Source organism: Paroedura picta, chromosome 13 (assembly GCF_049243985.1).
Source record: "Paroedura picta isolate Pp20150507F chromosome 13, Ppicta_v3.0, whole genome shotgun sequence".
NCBI lineage: Eukaryota > Metazoa > Chordata > Lepidosauria > Squamata > Gekkonidae > Paroedura > Paroedura picta.
Genome location: NC_135381.1, coordinates 13,988,895 through 14,009,503, shown reverse-complemented (window position 1 = coordinate 14,009,503; position 20,609 = coordinate 13,988,895). Strand labels below are relative to the sequence as shown.

The 20,609-nt window shown below is 49.3% G+C and overlaps 1 protein-coding gene across 6 annotated transcripts in view; it reads left to right on the top strand.

The window, feature by feature from the left end:
- The window catches only part of NF2 (NF2, moesin-ezrin-radixin like (MERLIN) tumor suppressor), a 76,256-nt gene extending 61,864 nt beyond the window's left edge, over window positions 1-14,392 (top strand). For 5 of the 6 annotated variants that reach the window (XM_077307568.1, XM_077307566.1, XM_077307565.1 and 2 more), the window contains one exon: window positions 10,927-12,130. In XM_077307568.1, the coding sequence (XP_077163683.1) occupies window positions 10,927-10,977 (51 nt within the window). In that variant the 3' untranslated portion in view covers window positions 10,978-12,130. Of the gene's footprint in view, window positions 1-10,926; window positions 12,904-13,082 lie in introns of those variants that run through there. The other variant, XR_013226152.1, reaches the window with a different exon arrangement.
- Window positions 14,393-20,609: the final 6,217 nt, after the last annotated feature.

The following is a 20,609-nucleotide window of genomic DNA, read 5'->3' as shown; positions in this document are numbered from 1 at the left end:
TGAAATGGGTGCACGGGTTTGTCCATAACAGTTTTCTGAATGCAGAATTTCAATAGCGTCCCAAGAAATTTGACTCCCAATTATAACGGCCAGGGCATTAATAATAACAAAACGTTTTCTTTGCAAAGTGACTTGAAAGTGGCTTCAAAGGAAGTCGCAAAGATGTCGGGGTGACCTCCTTTATGCAAAACATGTTCTCTGTGCAGCCGGGCAGAGGCAGGTAAAGGAGACGCCGTTAACTTGACATGCTGTTAAAATCCGAAGTGATGGTAGCGGCACCAGATAACAGAAAGATGATGAATGTTAGCCTCTTCGGAGGGCCTCGCTGAAGATTGCACGTGCGCCTTTGCAACAAAGCCCTGATGGCCACTTCAAATTTAAAAACAATTAAAGCTACCTGAAGAAGTGGATGACTTGGGAGTGCAGAGGCTGAGTGTGCTCGCCCCTGTCCCTATCTGCCGCTTCTTTGCTTCAAATTATCCCTCCCAAAACTGTCAGGGTTTTTAAATAACCAAGCCTTTTGGTTCCTCTTTTATGTGAGTAAAATCAAGCAGCTTCTGATACTCTTGACCAGGGATAGTCAAACTGCGGCCCTCCAGATGTCCATGGACTACAAGTCCCATGAGCCCCTGCCAGCGAATGCTGGCAGGGGATGATGGGACTTGTAGTCCGTGGACATCTGGAGGGCCGCAGTTTGACTACCCCTGCTGTTGACCGTTCTGCAAGAATCAGCAAAGCTCCATGGTGCCTAGAGTTGAGCTGGAGCTTCTGGCTTGCAAGGGAAAGTCTTTCTCCTCCGTCCTCACCCCTAAATCTCCGCTTTATTGGTGAAGAGAGTCGAAATGGATTTGGTGGTCTCATTTCAATTCCGGGTAATTTTGCCAGGCTAGCAGAAGTCCAGCGCCTGCAGTTATTGAGTTAGCTGCTGTAAAACGGCCTTGACTGCAATGGAGTTATTGGTTGTTTGAAATCAAATAACGTGGGCACCCTGGGGAATGGTGCAGCCCAGTGCGGAGGAGCAAGGCTTTCCCTTCCACGGCCTGCAATCCCATTCTCACTAGAGCCCTGCAGCTTAATGGACTCCCCCCTTTTTTTTGTCCCCTTTTTGATTTGTCCTGGTGGCGCGCTGTAGAGTTCTTTTTCTTCTCCCTCCCTTCCTGCGCGAAGGAGATCTTCACACAATACTGCCTTGTGTAATCAATTTTCTCTCTGTGACAAAAATGTAATTTGCTCCCTAATCACTCTGATTGGCTTGCATGATCTCGCTGCGCACGCATTTCTCTCGCAATCGCTGTCGAAGGGGAAAGAAACACACTTTTCCCCTACCACTCCAACCCCCCCCTCTCCCCGGTTGTACAAGAGTAGCAGCATGTGGCTGATCCAGTGTTTTACTTGGGAAGAGGGTGTCCGGAGGAGAGGCAGGCATGGGGCCATGGGGAGAAGTGCCTCCTTATCTTTCACGGCCAGGTTATTTGGATAAAGAATGACTAATAAAACCATGGAAACGGGTGGCATTTGCCTCCAAACCACTCCTTCCTTGCAGACAGCTGGGTAGTGCTGGCCACAGATCTGTGTTTTCCGCGGCTATCGATTAGCCTGATTGCAAGGAAAAACTGAAATTGGTAGCTTCCAGAATTACAGGCAACATTTCTTGCTGGAGGACTATCTCGGGGCAGAGTATTCTGCTTCTTGTTTTTCAAAGGACTAACACGTTAACTGTTTTGAGAGGTTCCCCTTGGCTGTATCCTGCTGCTGTTGCCCTTCTGGCTCCCCGGCTAAGATCTCTTTGCCCACCTAGCATCCTCTCCAGGGGCCCCCGATGAGACTCTTTTGGACCGAGATCTTCATTCCATTAGACCGGACGTGTCTGCTGTTGTCAAGCCGTACGCGGCCGGCATGCAGTCAGCGTGTGGCGAGCTCAGAGCTGCTTTGGCTTTTCCCTCCAGCCCAGCGACTGTCAGAAACCATAGGCAGGGTGACAGGTGAAACGCTAGGCAGGACCAAAAGCGTATTCACCTGAGCCTTTTGCGCTGATGTCAGAATGGCTGGGGAAGCCAAATAAGTGCAGGCAGCAGCTGCTGGGGGCTCCTCCCCTTTCCAGGGCCAGAGCATTTAATCCAGGGGTAGTCAAACTGCGGCCCTCCAGATGTCCATGGACTACAATTCCCAGGAGCCCTTGCCAGCATTCGCCAGCGAATGCTGGCAAGGGCTCCTGGGAATTGTAGTCCATGGACATCTGGAGGGCCGCAGTTTGACTACCCCTGATTTAATCTCTTGCTGTTTTCAGAGCAAGTGCTCCCTGCAGGATCGGAGAGGGAAAGTGGCAGCCTGCTCAGTCAAGAGCAAACTTAATTCCTCCGTTGGTGGTGGTGGTGGAGACCATTTGCACGCTGCTGGCTTTAATTGGATGTGAAGAAGCAGCTGGATGAGAGATGTGGGTCAGCCCCCGCGTTGGGTGGAAGCTCCCTAATTTGGGAGATTGTGCCTTGGGCCGTTGGGAGTCATCGCACATATCGACTCGCAGTATGTTGCAGTAAAATGGGCCGCTGGCCAGATCCCCCTTAGACAAAATTCAACCCTTCTAAGCACCCTAGAAATAGACTTCCGTGCAGCTGAAGCTGAATCCGGACAAAACAGAAGCAATGCTAGCCGGGAGGGGTGCACTCCAGAGGGATCGAATCCACTTGTCCTAGATGGAGTGGAGTTGTCTTTTTTCAGAGCAGTTGAAGAGCCGGGGTCCGTTTGAAAAGCAGGTTGGCTTGGTGTCCGGGAGTGTCTCTGTCGGCTGCATCTGATTCGCCCACTGGGGGGTGCTGCCAGCATCAGCTGCACAGTGCCATGCCAAGGGTGAGCCCCAGCCATGGCGGCTGCTGGAGAGCACCAGAGGTGAGCCGACGGCAGAATAGCAGGGCAGCCCCCGAGGCAGCAGCTGGGGAGGAGGACGAGGAGGAGCCGTGGCCCGGTACCGACTGATTCACGGACCGGTCCCGGTCCCCGGACCGGGGGTTGGGGGCCACTGGTCTAGAGATTAAAGATGATGGACAATGATAAGTCCCTATGTGCTAATTGCAGTCTTCAGAATCACAGAATCATAGAGTTGGAAGGGGCCATACCGGCCATCTAGTCCAACCCCCTGCTCAACGCAGGATCAGCCCTAAGCATCCTAAAGCATCCAAGAAAAGTGTGTATCCAACCTTTGCTTGAAGACGGCCAGTGAGGGGGAGCTCACTACCTCCTTAGGCAGCCTATTCTACTGCTGAACTACTCTGACTGTGAACATTTCCCCCCCTGATATCTAGCCTATATCGTTGTACTTGAAGTTTAAACCCATTACTGTGTGTCCTTTCCTCTGCAGCCAATGGGAACAGCATCCTGCCCTCCTCCAAGTGACAACCTTTCAAATACTTAAAGAGGGCTATCATGTCCTCTCTCAACCTCCTTTTCTCCAGGCTGAACATTCCCAAGTCCCTCAACCTATCTTCATAGGGCTTGGTCCTATCCTACCACATGGGATGACCTGTCAGGCATTGAAGTTCAGGATTGCAAGAAGCAGGTTAGGTGAAACATCATGTTTCCTGCTCAGTGCAATGAACTTGGTGAGGGGGTGAAGGGAGCCCCCTCCTGGGCGATCTTCAGGGGGCACTGCAAGCCTTGCTTGTTTCTCACGGCTCTCATGGGGTTTGGCATCTTTTAAGGGGGAGAGGGGGAGATTTGGGGGTTATTTTGGACTTTTTATTGGAAACGCCTTTAAACTCTTACTGTAAGATTGCCTGAGCCACAAGAACAGGCGGGATAAACAATGTCTGGATAAATAAATACCTTGCCACCCTCAGTCAAAGGTGTTGGAATTGCTCTCGAGTATCTCTTGGGGTCAGGAAAGATGTTCTCCCTCTTTGGAGATATGGGAGGAGCCACACCTGCTGTTGATCAGTATCCACTTGAGACGCCACTGAAGCTTTGCCAAACATGTATCTGGAGGGTGGGTATGAACACAGCATATTTTATCAGGTTGAGATTTGGGTCATTTATTTTCATTGATAGCTTTGTTTGGTCTTGCTTGGCTTCTTTTATGTTGTCATAACACTTTTGGATTGGTTAATTAATATGATATATTTCAAGGAGATAGGGGAAAGTATCCCCATTCAAAAGATGGTGAGCATATTTGGAATTATTCCCCATGAGTCAGGTCGGCTTTTGACCTTGGGTTTTGTTTTTTTCCAGTTGCTTTTTTTCCAGTTGCTTTAGGATGCTTAGGGCTGACCCTGCGTTGAGCAGGGGGTTGGACTAGATGGCCTGTATGGCCCCTTCCAACTCTATGATTCTGTGATTCTAAAGTCACTATTCATTGCATCCTACACCTTTCTAAGAAGTTCAGGATGGGAAGAAGCAGGTTAGAAGAAAAGAGCTGTTTTTTGTAACCCGCTTTTTACTCCCTAAAGTCGTCTCAAAGTGGCTTAAAATCGCCTTCTTTTCCTCGACCCTACAACAAACACCCTGTGAGGTAGGTAGAGCTGAGAGAGCTCTGGGAGAACTCTGACTGTCCCAAGATCATCCCAAACTGTCTGCATGCAGAGAAGCGGGGAATCAAACCCAGTTTTTCAGATTAGAAGCCATTGCTCTGAACCACAACACCAAGCTGGCTTTCAGTTAGATGAGAGTTTTGTGTCTAGCTCAAGGACATCCAGTGACCTTTGTGGTTGATTGTGCATTCGATTCCAGCTTGGTCCCAGTCCAAAGATTTCCACTGAATTGGATTCGCACAGTCAACTGGGGTTATTTGACAGGTGTTCGCCAGGGTGTTTCTAGTTTCGGTTTGCAGGTGGAGGTTAATCGTGCAGTGAGGTAACCCTACTAGGGGATGGGCCTTAAAGTACCTGAACTTTTAGCCCTTTTCAGCCATCTTTACTACAGCCCTTGCACAGCCCCCATGTAGCCCCCATATATGCAATGTGTGTGGCCTGAAATTTCATTTCCTAGAACTGAAGGCAGCTCCGTTTGTCAGTATTCTTGCTCTCCCAGAAGACTGTAGAGTGCTCTTGGAGAATTACGTGACAGCTGCAGAGCCTTTTCCGTTGATTTTTGGATTTGGGAAGGATGAACACTGTGTACTTTGGCTGGCTTTGTGATGGACTCTCTTGCCATTTGTGCCCTTTCTTGTTGGCTTTCTGTCAGACGAGGACTGGGGAGACCCAGCTTCACATCCTGACTCAGTGATGAAGTCACCTTGGGCCAGTCACCCTCTCTTAGGCTAAACTTGTATCACAGGAGGATTGTTCTGAGGATAAAGGTGAAGAGTGGAGAGCCATGTAAGATGCCCTGGGCTTTCTGGCAAAGAGGCAGGATAACAACAGTAGGCTACTCTTGTTGCCACAGCCATGTTTTGGTGTGCCAACTTGACTCTCTTCTGCTTGGACCCTTGACAACAAAGGATGGCCTATTCCGTAGTCCCCTGGCTTAATTAAGGAAATTTGGAGAATCCGTGTTGGACGAGGGTGGTCCATTTTCTGAACTCTGGAAATACCCATCCCGCCTCCTGACTGCTGGTTCCCATTTAAGCTCCAGATTTCTTCTGGAGCCTTTAACTCAGCCTTTGTCAACTTTTCTACCATTGAGAAACCCCTGAAACATTCCTTGAGAAATCCCAGAAGTGGCATAATCATGCAGAATATGGTGGGGAAGCAGAGGCCCACCCAGGGCCCCCACATGCAACCGGCTGGGTGACCTTCAGCTCTTAGCCTCACCTCCCTCACAGGGTGCCTGTTGTGGGGAGAGGAACGGGAAGGTGACTGTAAGCCTCTCTGAGAATCCTTCAGATAGAGAAAAGCAGCATCTAAGAACCGACCTTCTTCAGTAACATCAGGGCTCTCTCAGTCTCACCTCCCTCACAGGGTGTCTGTTGTGGGGAGAGGAAAGGGAAGGCAAATGTAAGCCGCTTTGAGACTCCTTCCAATAGAGAAAAGCGGCATATAAGAACCAACTCTTCTTCTTGTCTACAGAATTGTTCTTCTTTTGTTGTTGTTGTTTTGTTTTTCCAGGTTGAATATGGACAGCTTTGACGGTAAGGCTAGTTCTCGCAGTAAGCCATCCAGTGGGTGGGGTAAATCACTTCCTGATTGAGGTCTCGTGCATAAAAGACGGACTTAAGTTCCTGCTGGACATCAATAAACTTCCCCCTCCTCCCCCGGCGTCCCCAGAAGCTGCCTGTTTCTTGATTGGGCCAATTCCGAGAGCTTTTGATTACGCTTGATCTCTCAAGCACTGCCCAGAATCTTAGTATGACACCGTTCTGTTCCCTTCCAGACCTTTGGCTGTCTCCTTAAGTGGCTCAAATTGTAGGCGTCCTGGGAAGTGTGTCGCACACAGAACAAGAAGAATGGGCAGCCACTGGCTGAGTTGTCCAAGGCAGCCACTGGATAGATTCCAGCAGAGGGCATTAAGCCTCTGCATTACCTTCCTCTCCCGTCCAGGCTTTCCTAGCGGAGCTGGTGGCTGTGAGGAATCGGTGAGCAAAAGACTCGCAAGGCAGAGAGGTCGGGAGGAAGGCTAGAGGAGCTCAAGTTACGGGGCTGGATATTTCTGGGAAGGTGATCCGTCTCCACAAAACGCCTTGACTCTTGACCGCCGTTGCTCCTTGCTTAGTTTCTCTGCACGGAAACCGTTCCCAATTAACAATGCTCCTTTCATTTACTAATCCTCATTTGCTAATCCAGGAGGCATAATTTGTCCCAGGACGCCTATTACACAGGCTGTAATCAAATAGGATAATTATCTCAGAAGGCCCATCGCTGTTTCGCTTCCCTTTCCCCTTCCCGCAGCGTTGCAAGCACATTCTGTCGCCTTTCGTGTCGGGGGGGCTGAATTTTTCCCTATGCCTGCTGGGCTTCTAATAAATAACTTGCTAATTCACTTGCAGGTGGGATGTCCCCTCTGCCCTGATGGGACTTAGGGTGTGTTTGCGCCAGAAAGTCCAGACCAGGTTAACTGCCAAGGCTTCTTCCTAAGTGCCGCGAAACTGTGGTTCTGTACAGAGGAAACTGGGAGAATCTCTTAAGGGAATTCTTTGGACTTGCAAGCTGGCCAGCATCCTCTTGCAGAAGCTGCAATATGTGGGTTGAATGTCTTAAAGTAGCTCTTGTGTCATGGGAATTCATAACCATAATACATGGTGGAGGCCACTGCCTTAGATGGAGAGGTAGGTCCATCAGTGGCTATTGACCCGGATAGTTAGATGAAACATCCATGTTCAGAGACAGTATTTATTTACCTGTTCCACTATATATTTCTGGTAAGGCCTTGGAGGAGGAGCGCGTCTCATGGCTTAAGTGCCACTCAGCACTTAACACCCATTCAGGGTCGCTGTCCCGCCCCTGAGTGCCTCCTCCTCCAATCAGCTTGCCTGTCTGTCCAGCAGCCGGAGGCCGCAGAGCCCTTCCGCATGATTTGGCATCAAGATCTCTTTGCATTCAGTTTTCTAAGATTTCCAAGTTGTTGCAAGTTCTAGAAACCTGGCCAAGAAAAGTGACAGACTGAAATTCACTCCCCCCCTCTCCTCCATTTGTGTATAGTTATATCTCAAAATATTGGTTGATGTATTTGGAGCCGGTGGTGGGTAAACCTGGCTTCATTGAACAAGAGTAAGACAGCACTGTCAGCTCCTGTTTTCTTATCATTGAATGTTGGGATTGCTGACAGGCATCTTCTTGTGGACTCTCTCCATGTACCAGGACCATGCAAAGGGGCTTGGATAAACATGCATTTGGCCAATGGTTGTGGAATTCTCTCTTTTCGGCTCCTTCATGCTTGAGTTGGGATGCCTTCCATGTGGGTGTGAGGAGCTGTCGGTAGCCGGAGTTAACCAGGCATGATGTCATTTTATTAAGCTGCATTTATTTGGTGTCTTATTTTATTGAGTTATAAGCGTTACCACTTGCCCTTGGGGATGGGACGGAGTGAAAACACAATTAATTAGTTGTCAGTGGAAAAGCAAGCATGACACCTTCAGAAATCTAGCAAAGTCTACCCCGGACAACCTGAAGCAAAATCTTCAGTCATGTATTGTTCACTCTTCCCTGCCTCTAAAGGGGAAAGGCCAATGGAAGGCATCCCCTTTAAACAAAGATGCTTACAGCAGATGCACACCTTGGTCCACTTGCCATAAAGGATTCTGTAGCTGATCAGATTGCCGAAATCCTTCCAACTCCTTAAAGGTACTGCATTTGGCTGTTGGTGCTGTTCTGTTATGCTAGTAAAAGTGGAGTCTTTGACACATCGAATGATAGTGTTGGAAGGGGCTTCCAGGGTCATCTAGTCCAACCCCCTGCAGAATGCAGGATTCATAGAATCATAGAGCTGGAAGGGACCTCATGGGTCATCTAGTCCAACCCCCTGCACTATGCGGGACACTCACAACCCCATCCACTGTCACCTGCCACCCCCCTAGAGCCTTCACAGAATCAGCCTCTCCGTCAGATGGCTATCCAGCCTCTGTTTAACAATTTCCAAAGATGGAGAACCCACCACGTCCCAAGGAAGCCTGTTCCACTGAGGAACCGCTCTAACTGTCAGGAACTTCTTCCGGATGTTTAGATGGAATTCCTTTAGTTTCTGTTCCGTTCAAGACCCTTTGGATTTTGGTCCCCAAGAAACAAGCAATCTGGGACTGCTGCAGCTGTGATTACAGATCTAAGCGATGGGAGATTCCCCCGCTCCCTGCTAAGAACTTGGTGAGGGAGTGGAGAAAACCAGTCTCATCTTTTCCCACTCCTATTGGGCAGCCAGGAAGGTTGGAAGGAGTCCGGGGAATCTTTGTCACCTCCTTTCTTCTTGGGAAGCTAACAGAGGAAGAGTTCACTGTGATGTTCTCTGCTGGGGTAGATGGGCAGGGGGAATCTATCTGTGTCCATACAAATGACACCCTCCCCCGGAAGACGGCAGCGGCATTTTCCTGCTCCGCTTTTCTGCTGGTAGATCAGGGCCGGGGGGAGATGTCTTATTAATGAGCAGAGCGGGGCAGAGTGAGGAGTCTCCCTGGCGGGGTCCATGTGTGGAGGCCATTCCTCCCGCATGACTAAGAGGGGAGGAGGACGGAGTAGGCGGCTGTCCACATGCCTCTGGCGCCAAGACGGTCAGCCCACTTGGTGGGCAGATTGGAGAGTGGCTTTACAACTCAGATTCTCTGGTATTCCTGTTAAAATCCCAGTGGAAGTGTGTTCTCTTGTCATCCCCTCTCCATTATCATACATATTTCAGTGCTTCTCTCTCTCCCTCTCTCTTTCTCTCTCTCCCTCCCTTTCTTCCTTTGGTGACTCATTTTCTCTTAGACAGCACGATAAGCCAGACACAGAAGAAGAAGCCAGGGGTGGCAAACACACTCGGAGATCCAAGCCCGCTCGATGGCACTGGAAGTTCTGCAGGGGTCGTTTGAACCTTGGTGGCCGCCATGGTGTTCCTCCTGGCTCCGAGCCACATTAGAGGCTAGAGCCTCTGATTTTCTAGCTTGATGGGGAAACAGGAGGCAAAATCACCTAGTCTTCCTTAGGCTTTCAGATTAGAGCGGAGCAGACGAATCCTCAAACGCTGTGTTCTGTGTGTTAACGGCTAGTCATACATCCCTATCTGCTTGACCAAGGACAGTTGGAGGGCTGGGTGCGCACAGATAGTCTGGGGATCAGCCCCAGTGCTAACTTTGGCCCAGTGCTAACTTTGGCCCTGTCTTCTGGGTAGCAGACTTTCTAGTCTCAAGAGAAGAGGAGGACAGGACCTTCTTGTTATTTAATAAGATTCTCCTGTATTTTATACAGTAAGAGGTACTGTGGAATTCTGGCTAAGCAATTGAGCTGTGGACCGAAAGGCTGCAGTTCCGATTTCACCCCTTAGTGGCCTTGGCAAGTTAGATGTGTTCCGCACGGAGGACTCACCCAGCTGTTATGCCACATTGCTTCCTGGTATTTTGCCATGGGCTGCCTCTCCTGTGTGACAACCACACAGCCCCGCTCCCCCCCCCCCCGTTTGCCACCCCTTTGTATATGTACGGGATAGCTGAGGGACAAAAAGTCAAGACTTCCCCCCGATTTTTCCTGCCATTGTCACAAGGCAAAACATTTGTCTCATTTGAGCCCCCCCCCGCCTGAAATAATTTTATTTTTAAAACTTAACATGATCGTGTTGTAATGCAGAACTCACATGTGCATGCAGACTGCCCCCGATCTCGGTGAAAGCCAAGAACAAAGAGAAAGAAGGAAAGAGAAATATGGTGGTGTGTGGAGGGGATTGCTGTTTCATTACTTTGGAATCACATGGTCATTTGATCGTACATTTTAAAAGGTTGTGGGGGGTAGATGACGGAAGTGTCGCTCAGGGAGGGGAAGGGGGAGGAATACCCTGACTGGAGATGGTCCAGTTTTCCCCTTTATATACGGCCCAGCCCTGACATAACACAAAAGAGGGAGCATGGATTTCTCCACGTTCCCTTGCCGTGGGGCAACTGAGGGCCGCCGTTGGGCCAGGCCTGGGACTGCCATGGACCAGTCCAGATTCTGTGTGAAAGCGGGATTTAGTCCCACACGGAAACTAGCAGAGATCTCAGCCAAATCAGTTGTGCGGAAGACGTCTCTACATCTTTCTCTGGTATGGGCTGCCGTGGTTTCCTAAGGATTACTGCACAAATGTATGCGGACGCTGTTATGCACAGTAATGCCCTGAGCGGTCCGAATGCACACTCCTCCTTGACGTGAAAGGGGAGCATGATGAAGAGAGGCCCCAAATCTTTCCCGTTCCTTACCGACTTCAGCAAGCACAGGGGAGGGGGCTGTTCGCTGCTTTTCAGGGCCACCTCCTCCTAAGATAAGCCGAACCGCAAGTGAGGCGATCCTAGCAACCGTGTTGACTTTATGCCTGTCTCTCTTTTTTATCTTCCCCCTTCCTCAGCTCACCCTGCAAAGCACAAAGTCCCGCGTGGCCTTCTTCGAAGAGCTGTAGGGGGCGAGCCAGCCCTTTCGCTACAGAGCCCGATCACCCTCGGTGGAACCCGTCTGCGGACTCGGCTGCGACCCATGCCCGGTTGCCACCTGGATCGGGACCTTCTTCACGCACAGCGGATTTGGGCTTCCCGCTGCACCAGGAGTCCGGCATGACGCTCTTTAGCTTAGTACCCTGTAGTTTTTAATCCCCTTTGTATAACACACAGCCGTGATATATCTTTTAGCCTTTTAAAAGCGTTTGTATGGACCGTCCCTTGTATCCCCTTCCCAAGACAACTGGGCATCCCAGGATGCTCCCCCCCCCTTTCTGGCCCTCCGTAGGAGCGCTGTGAATGATGCTTCCCCCTGCAGGCAGAGAGGGGCGGCCTTTTGCTTGTACAGATTTTTAACCTCTGCGTTTAGCTGTCTGCAGCTCTCGCTGAAAACCCGGCGCGCATTCCCGGCGCTTGCGCGACAAGACGAAAAGCTGAACCAGGGATCCTCGCTGGACTGTGCCAGCGTCCGAACCGGGAGCGCTCTGACCTCTTTCCCGGACCCTCACCCTCCTCCTCGAGCCAGTTCGAGGAGTGGTGAACTTTGAAGGAGCCCCGTCTCGGTTTGTATTTTACTCAGACAAAAATCTGCAGTGAATTTGGTGCTTGGGGGACGGGGCTACAGTTTTTACTTTTGCAGTTTGCTGTTTTAGGATTTTGCTTTTTTAAAAAAATGGATGGACTGGGACCGGAGCAGGCAAGGAAGAAGGGAGAAAGTACGAGGGATTGGGATTTTGGAGGCTCCAGGATTCAGACAAGGCCCTGCGCAGGATAGCGAATGTATCTGTTTGTACACACAGACCTTGAGCAACAACTCCTGGAAGGTCTGCCCCTCACACTCCAGTCCTCTATGGATCTTGACCTTTGACAGATTTATGTTGGCATGTCTTTTTTCCCCCCTCCCTGCCCAGCCACCAGAGCTGGAAGCTTGATTTCATTAATTTTTTAGAAAGCACAATATGGCTGTTTTTAAGCTGCCTGAAACGTTTAGCCATGCAGCACTCTAAGCCTGAACAACGGTGAGATGCTCCCCCCCCCTTCATACCCGAGCATTAAAAAAAAAACTTTTGTCATTAAAAGAAAATCCCAAGACTCTTCTCTTTTTAAAATCTTAGATTTTAGATTTAGAAAGTCTGAGATGACTTTCTAGCTTCCAGCCCATACAGTTGTCAAGAGCCAGAAGCTGTAGGAACCCTGGGTAGAGTTTCGGTAAGGTTTGGAGCTATATGGTTAGCACCGAAATCCCAGCAGCAATTTCTTCCACTGCCACTCCCGTAAATGCAGTGCTGTGTAGCTCAGCGGCCTTCTAACCTGTCTGTAAAAGCTTAGCAGAGGGATGCAGTTATTAGCAAAAGATGTGGAAAAATTCTGGATAGAAGCGCCACTCTTCAGCTGACATTGGCCCACGCATGGTTTGAATCTGGTTGCCAAGAGTGGTCTGCTGTGGTCAGATGATCCATCTAGGATCCCTTCAGACCATTGCCTGATTCAGCCTTTGACTCTGCTTCTGCCTCAGCCAGCCCAGGAACGTAAGCAGGGCTTCAAAGTGGATGGCGGAGGAGATGGGCCTTTCAGGTGAAGGGAATTCGACCCCCAGCAGTGATCGATGTTGCCATCTGCATCTTAACTGGGTTCTCAGAGCTGCTTTTGGATGCCCGTTAATTGTAAAACTGACATCTTCAGTGCTGGTGTTTCCCCCACCCCTTCACGTTCTCTCCCTGCATGCCTTGAATCCTCAGCTCAGTAAACCTGTCCCCGTCTGAGAAAGCCACAAAACTTGCAGTTGGCCTAGTTGACATTGTCCAAGATGGGTGGCTTTGGGTGTTACTGAACTGATGTCTGGCTAGTCTTAACTGGGCCAAGGCTGCCAGGCTGTCTCCCTCCCTCCCCCGGTCCACAGGCAATAAGCATCAAGACAGCTGAGGTGGCTCAGTCTGTAAAATGCTTTCCTCAAGACCAGGGGTAGTCAACCTGTGGTCCTCCAGATGTTCATGGACTACAATTCCCACGAGCCCCTGCCAGCGTTCGCTGGCAGGGGCTCATGGGAATTGCAGTCCATGAACATCTGGAGGACCACAGGTTGACTACCCCTGCTCAAGACCACAACTTTCTGAGTTCAGACTCTGACGGTCCCCCTCCCGCTGTCCTCCACTTCCTGTCAATCCGGCCCCTATCACTTAAAAGTTAAACAATTGGAATTTTATCCAGGCCTTTCGGATGGCACTTGTGCCTAATTTACCTTTACGTTTTAGCAGCATATAAAGCTGTTCCTTTTTTTTTTGCTGTCGATAATTTCTCAGCGTTGTGATTGAAACCAGATTGAGTTTGGATAACTCCAGAAGTCACAGGACCTTGTTATTACGCCAGGGCTCCCCAGCGTTGTGCCTTCAAAGCGGTTTCAGAAGCGGGCCTGGAAACCAGGCTTGCTCTGTGCCTTATCTTTTGTCAGGGAGGAGCTGCAGAGTGCTTCCCCCCTCCCACCACCCCCACGGAGTGCTTGTACGCTTTATGCCTTCGTTTTGAAGGAAGGGGGTGCATACTTGCTGGCACACCATTGCAAGGAGGCTACAGCATTGTTCCCGGGTGGGGTGCTCATACACGTTTATATATACGCATCTTCCCATCAGATAACTCAGTGGCTGGCTGCTTTTCAGTCACTGCACCACAGATCAAACTGTGAGCGTGGAGACATGCCTGGGGTGCCCCTTGCACCTCGGTTTGGGTTTGCCTCTAGTCCTTGCAACCAGGCTGCAGAAAATAACACAGTGCCGAAGTAGGAGGTAGGCTTGCAGTCTGGATTCTCTGCCAGGCCCAGGCCCACAGGCCCTTCTGCTCTGCTCCACGAGGGCCAAAAACCTCTGTCTGCCCATATAGAATTCTGACACCCATGCTACCAACTGGCCCTCCTATTTGCAAAAGATGCGATCTCATGACACAAGGGTAATCTGCCGATGCTGCCTAAAGCCTGAACTGTGTTACAGAGCAGGGCCCTTGACTTGGGTGTGGCATAATCTCCAGATCAGTCTTGTCCCCAGCAGTCCCCACTGATGTACTGCCCTTCGGTGCCAGGCCCAGAGGCCCAAGCCAAGGGCTGATGCAGTAAACCTTGACCCAGCTTGTTGTAGTAGTTGGGTTTTCTCAGAACTTTTTTTGTTGTTGACGTCCCCATCTGTATTGACTCTCTGGGGTAAGTATGTCTGAAATTCAGATGGCTGAAGCAGCCTCCCCACCACCACCCCACCCCAGTAATCATTTTTCCTTATACAACACCTGGTACAGGTAAACCCTGCTTTCTGTTTCCATGGATTGTTATATGTTCTGCATAACCGATTGTTTTCTCATTTCGGTTTAATAAAAATTCTGAAGATTTGGGGAGAGAGAGAGAGAGACGTCATGGTGTTCCTTAGGAGGCGGCGTTTTAAAGGGACCCGAAAGAACCTCGCTTAGTCTGTCATTACTCGGCATGGAAAGGTGTTTTGCGTTGTGGAAGATGAGTCTTCCGTGTTAGAACGCCAAAGTTAGCATCTGTGAACTATCAACAAACAAACCAGCACTACCCGACACGTGCCTTCTTTGTAACTCCGGCACGGAACGCAGCTGCCGTCGTCCTCCTCTGTTGTGGTGCAACTCAGGCATTCAAGGAACTTCCATGAGTCAGAGGTGATTTTAACTTGTTTTGTTCCTTTTGGAATCGATCCCGGGAGTGTGCCTTGTTAAAACATTGAAACAGGCTGTTCTGGGTTATTTAGCCTTCTTTAGCTCTGCAACCACAACTGGTAGGGCTTTGATTCTCTTTCAAGTGCCTTGTGAAGGAGGGAGGGAGAATCACACGGAAAACTGATTGCAAGAGGGACCTCAGAGTCCCCATCTCTTTCAGGGTGAGGGGGGTAAGATCCAGCCCTGTTGGGTCACCAATGACAATCAGCTGTGCTCCTCATCCTGTTTCTCTTCCCTGCAGGCTGCAATTATGGGGGTTGGGAGTGCAGAAGGGTCTAGTTTTAGACCCTTTCCTTGAAGGGTTTTGGCTCCCCCTGTTTCCATTGCAAAGTACTGTCTTCCAAAGGGCTTACCCTTTACAAAGACCTCAACAGGGCAAATTGCTGCTCCCAAGAGCAATTTCAGATTTGGGGAAAATAGCATCGGGGAGGGGGAAGGCTTCAGCCCCCTCACCCTGTACAACATGGTCCTGAACTGGATTTTGGCTCTGCACTCCTGGGAATTAAGTTCTGAGCACAGAACTCCCAAGCCGCATCTCTTAACAGGAAATGTGTGGGACAGGAGGGTTTCATAATGTGTGACTTGCCCCTGAGTTGAGATATAGCAGTCATTTTCAACCTTTTCAGGTTGAATCACAACCTGTCCCATAGCTTGAACAACCAGAAGTGGGCTGTGGTGGGTTTTTTTCTTTGCTGTAACCAGGTAAAATCGGGGTGCAGGGCTTCTGTACCCTTAAAAGATGAAAGGAAGACACAGTGTGATAGAGGTAGAGATGAACTATGCTGCACTATCAATCACTCTTCTGCACAACTATCACACGTGCCTTTCCTCCTCGGCATTTGACCACCTGACGTCTCTTGAAACAAAAAGAAAGAAAATAGTGCTGCTGACTCACCTTAAATTGGATGAAGACCCAGGTTGGGGTCTTGACTCACCCACGGAAGACCAATGACATTGAATGGTATTCAGCTGCAATCTCCGGCAAGTGACCTGCCATGACTCATTTGGCGCATGCAAGTCATAACAGTGCTGCAGTCCCGGAGGCATGAATGTGTGTGAATTGGCCCTCCAGGACTCTCTGCTAAATGCACAAACGAAATCTACTGAAGTCCGATCAGTAATATTCACCAGGAATTGTTCATGCACATGTGTATGCCACTTTTTAATGGTAGTGGTGAGAAGGCCAAAAGAGGGTGGATCCTACCACTCCACTGAGCAGTATTTTGATTCTTAAAATATCTATAACCTGCCTCTCCTTTTGGGCTCAAGTGTGAAGTATTCTTCCAATGTAAGGAGCCTCCCTCTTCACAAAGTGGTTCTGCCATTGGAGGAAGAGCCACTTCCACCCTAAAGTCTCCAACAAATGTTATGTGTGGGTTCCCTAAAGCAGGGGTAGTCAACCTGTGGTCCTCCAGATGTTCATGGAGTACAATTCCCATGAGCCCCTGCCAGTTTCCTGGCAGGGCTCATGGGATTTGTAGTCTATGAACATCTGGATGACCACAGGTTGATTACCCCTGACCTAAAGGACTTTAGTCCTTTGCTAGTCCGTTGTTGCAGCCAAAATGGCTAATAGCTGTGCAGTACATATAAGAGTAACTAATATATTGTGGCTGACATGTTGTCAGATGTCTGGCTGACAACGTGGGCTCTGGCCCATGGAAGCTTATGCCAAGATTAACCCAGCTGTTCTTTTGGAGCCTGTTCATTGCCTACTGCTGGCGCCAGGCAAGAATTAGTGACAGCAAAAATTCCTGAGGAAATGTTGAATTTTTTGTCCTCAAAAGACTGGCAACGTCTTTAATTGTGTCGGTTCTTACTGGCGCACTGGAAACCTCCCTTGCTTTCCCATCAAATTCCGCTCTTGGGCTCATTATCTCTCTTGTCTCCAAATCCTTTCTCAAATTCTTGAGTTCCTTATTCCTTGCCCTAGAAGCCTTGCATAATTTTTGGCTTCCCTGCCAGACGCTTGCCCCTTTGCACACTGAAGGCAGCTGTGTCTCTCTGCCAGATAATACGATCCCTGGGTATTGCCCATCTAGTTGTGAAGTACTTTGGCTCCAAAGGGATTGAATGCTGTGTCACTTGAACGTTCGGTAAGGTGGTGTGGAGAGGCTCTTGTATCAACTCTGCTTGTTAAATAGGCTCTCTTACCAGTGACTCTTGTGACACTGGTTAAGCCAGGCAAAAACAGCCCTCCATCGTCTCAGGAACATTTTGGGACTGGTGGATCTTGAGCCCGCAGCTCTTGGGGTGTTAAAAAAAAATGAGATCACCAGGTACTGCTTGTCATGATGGTCATGCCCCAGGGAAAAATCATCCCAAGGATCCTGTGGCAGCAATCCTAAATTTGCCTCTGGTCTTACACCTGTGGTGGCATGTGATCTTCCAGACAACCTGGGCCCAAACATAAAACTCCATGGAGGATCTCAAGCAACTCATGGCTTCTCCAATCTAAGCTGCCTTGCAGAGTCATGAAGATCGTAGTGAGGGACAGGGGAAGTTCCAGCTGCTTCCCTCCTTTGGAGAAAGGACATGGCAGTATGACTACTAAACCAATACAGTGGGCAGGGAGAATCAGCCACCCTTGGCTTGCCCCTGCATGAGTATTGCTGAAGGACCTGTACTTGCTAAGGTGGTCCGTTTGTTAGCCTGGTCCCGTGGTCCATCTATCCCAGTCTTTGAGTAGTGGTTCTTGGTGGCCTCAGGGCAAGTTCTCCCACCCTTATGTGATGCTTCCATAAATGCCACTCTTTCCTGGATCTGCTCATAAACAGGTGACCTATTTTTCACAAACTTAGAACTGGAAGCAATCCTTTTAATATTCATGTTTTATTGGCAAGTCGTGGTGCTCCTAGAGAATGTACAAGGCCTTTTGTAGACAAGCAAGGGGCAGGCACAGCCTTCTGGGGGAGCTCCCAGGCCTCGGTTCGTCTGTGTCATGCTCATCCAAGCATCCCCGTTCCCAAAGTCCCCGGTTTGCCTGTGTCACTTAATGAATGCGCCACCAGAGTTGTTTATCTTCCCTGTATTTGCACAGCCCAGCAGCGAGAAGAAAGAAAGGGGGGGGGGAGATCTCTGGAGATTAAATTTAGCGTTTGATGAGAACTTGTCCTAGGCTGATGGTTCTGTTTGCCATATTTCATGCACAGCCTCCCTGCCCCTCAGTTAATAATTGGCTCATAAGATGGCCCCTCTTTACTCATTTCTCTCTGGACCCCTGTTCTGCCCTGGCAACAGGGCTTGCACTCCTTCGGTGGCAGGGAAAGCAGGAAGTCCTGGCCGGGCAGGTGGGCAGGACAGGGGGATGTGCCTGAAGTGTGTGTTTTGTTCAGCACAGGCTCTGAAAAAAAAAATTACAGGAGAATGGCTGACCCAATTTCAGCATCGGGCATAGAGAGAGAGGGAGTATCCTTGTTATAAATAATGCAGGTGTCTCCCCCCCCCCCCTGCATTTGAGTCTGTGACAGAAGATGCAAGAAAACCGGACTCTGCTCTTGGGGGATTAAGGCTTCTAAACAAAGCTGCTTTCTCAGGGTTTTCCTTTCTGTGAAATAACTTGAGACTCTCTTGCATTACTGGGATATCATTTAGCAGGGGTAGGGAGGGGGGTGGGGAATCCCTCCCCTCTCCTCTCCGTGCTTTTATTACTCAGTATTTTAAGGTACTCAGCCTGTAAAATGAGGATCCTGCTGACCCGTCTCTCAGGATTCAGGGGAATGTTAATAGGATTATTATTTGAATAGCTTTTAAAGTGCTGTTTGACTTTATGGGCCTTCCTGCAGCCTAAGCCCAGCTATGAACTATGATCATACCTAATCCTCCTTTGGTCTAATTGACTTGGGAAAGTAGAATACAATGCATCTATCCTTAAAAATAAACCCTAGAGAAATCAGAACTAGGGACATTTACACACCTCTTTTAAAACAGGAGAGAGGAAGCGTGCCATCTCACCCACTCAAATCTGGCACCCATAACCCGGGAATCCTGAGCTGTTTTTTTTTTTTTAGAAATCTTAAATGTTTGAACATTTCTCCTGCAAACTAAGGAGAGATTAATTTGAGCCCCCTCTCCGCACATCCTCACACTGCTTAAGACATTCCCACATAATCCCAATAGCTGAACTCGGTCACACGCACAGACTAGAAAAGTCAAAGGAGAGAATGTTTACATACAACAAAACAAAAGTGAGGAGTCAGGCAGTCAGGCGTGAAAAAAAATACCAGCAGAATAAATATGAAAGGAGGCCTTTATTGCTTTAGGATGCTTAGGGCTGATCCTGCGTTGAGCAGGGGGTTGGACTAGATGGCCTGTATGGCCCCTTCCAACTCTATGATTCTATGATTCTAATATTACCGTTAAAGAAAGATGGCTATCCAGCCTCTGTTTAAAAATCTCCAAAGATGGAGAACCCACCACCTCCCGAGGAAGCCTGTTCCACTGAGAAATCACTCTGTCAGGAACTTCTTCCAGATGTTTAAACGGAATTTCTTTTGAATTAATTTCATTCCATCGGTTCTGGCGCGTCCCTCTGGGGCAAGAGAGAATACTGCTGTTTCCAGCTCAGTAAATCACCTGCAACTTCCCTTAATCCTGGAAACCTCATGTAGTGCTCTGATCAGATCATGCCAGCATAGGGGCAGTAGCATAGTGTCAGAATAGCTCCCATTTCAGGGAGTTTCCTGTAGATCCGGGAATGTAGGTGAACTGAAAAATGCCCGATGCAAGCTACATTTGCCAGCAGAGTAAAATTACTCTCTTGCCATCTTTAATCCTTGCTTTCTTCTCTTCAAATGTTTTTTTTCTTGGGAGAACTGAGGGGAGGGGATGGAGAAGGGGAAAATTGGAGAGTGAGTGGTGCTCAAAGAAAAGGCCTGACACTGGATTCCAGTTGCAAGCGTTACATCCGAACAAAACAGCCACTGATCCAATGACGCACATCCAGCAGTTGAAAGGGGCACCAAAGGACAGCGCCTCTGCAGGGAATTAGCCAAGAAGACCGTCCAAGATTGATCTTGGGCTTTTGAAAAACTGTGATGACAGCTCTCGAGCCGAATCCGTTTTATTTTTAAACTACCCCAAGCAGCCCATCTATGCCAGATCAAGAAGCGTGGACATTCAGCAGGGACAGTTTATTCAGGAGCCGTCTGTCTTGTTCTCTGATATGGCTGGGAAAAATACTGGCTTAGGGAGGTGACCAGGCTGTTGCTAATCCGAAAAAGGGCTGTCCCTCTGTCTCCCGATCATCATTTTATCCTGCCCTGCATCCAATTGTCAGCATTCCTGGTTTGGTTAATGAAGGGTCGTGAGGGGGAAATCAACTGATTTCACAGTCACGGGCGAGGAATGTGACTTTCAAAAAGACCACAGTCAAACGACAAAGGGCCCCCCAGCTGAGTTGAGTTTGTGACCACTCCTGCAATGCTGCGAAAAGCTAAGGCAGGAGCTCCTGGTAGTTGTATTCCATGGACCTCTGGAGAGCCACAGTTTGGGCAACCCTGGGCTAGGGGGAGGGACTGCAAAATGGCTGCTGCAGGGAACAGTTGCAAAAGACGGGAAGGTCCCATGCCAAGCACCTTCCTGTGATGGGGTCAATCTCTTTCTCTGTGGCCTGACTTGAAGCACTTCCTGAACCAGTGAGGTAGAGGAGAACCGGGCTGGCCCCAGAAACTGATTCTCCCAGATGGGATGATCTTACTGCCATTCATTATCTGGCAGGGCTTCACTGCTGTGTGATGCCTCTTTCCAGACCCAGAACCAGCATGGCGGCTTAATTGTCATGGTACACGCCCAACTGTTTCTAGCTTGCTGCCACAGAACAGCTTTGATGGAGGCATTGTAGGGATGGCTGTCCTGACCTAGGGCAGCAGTTTAAAGAAGG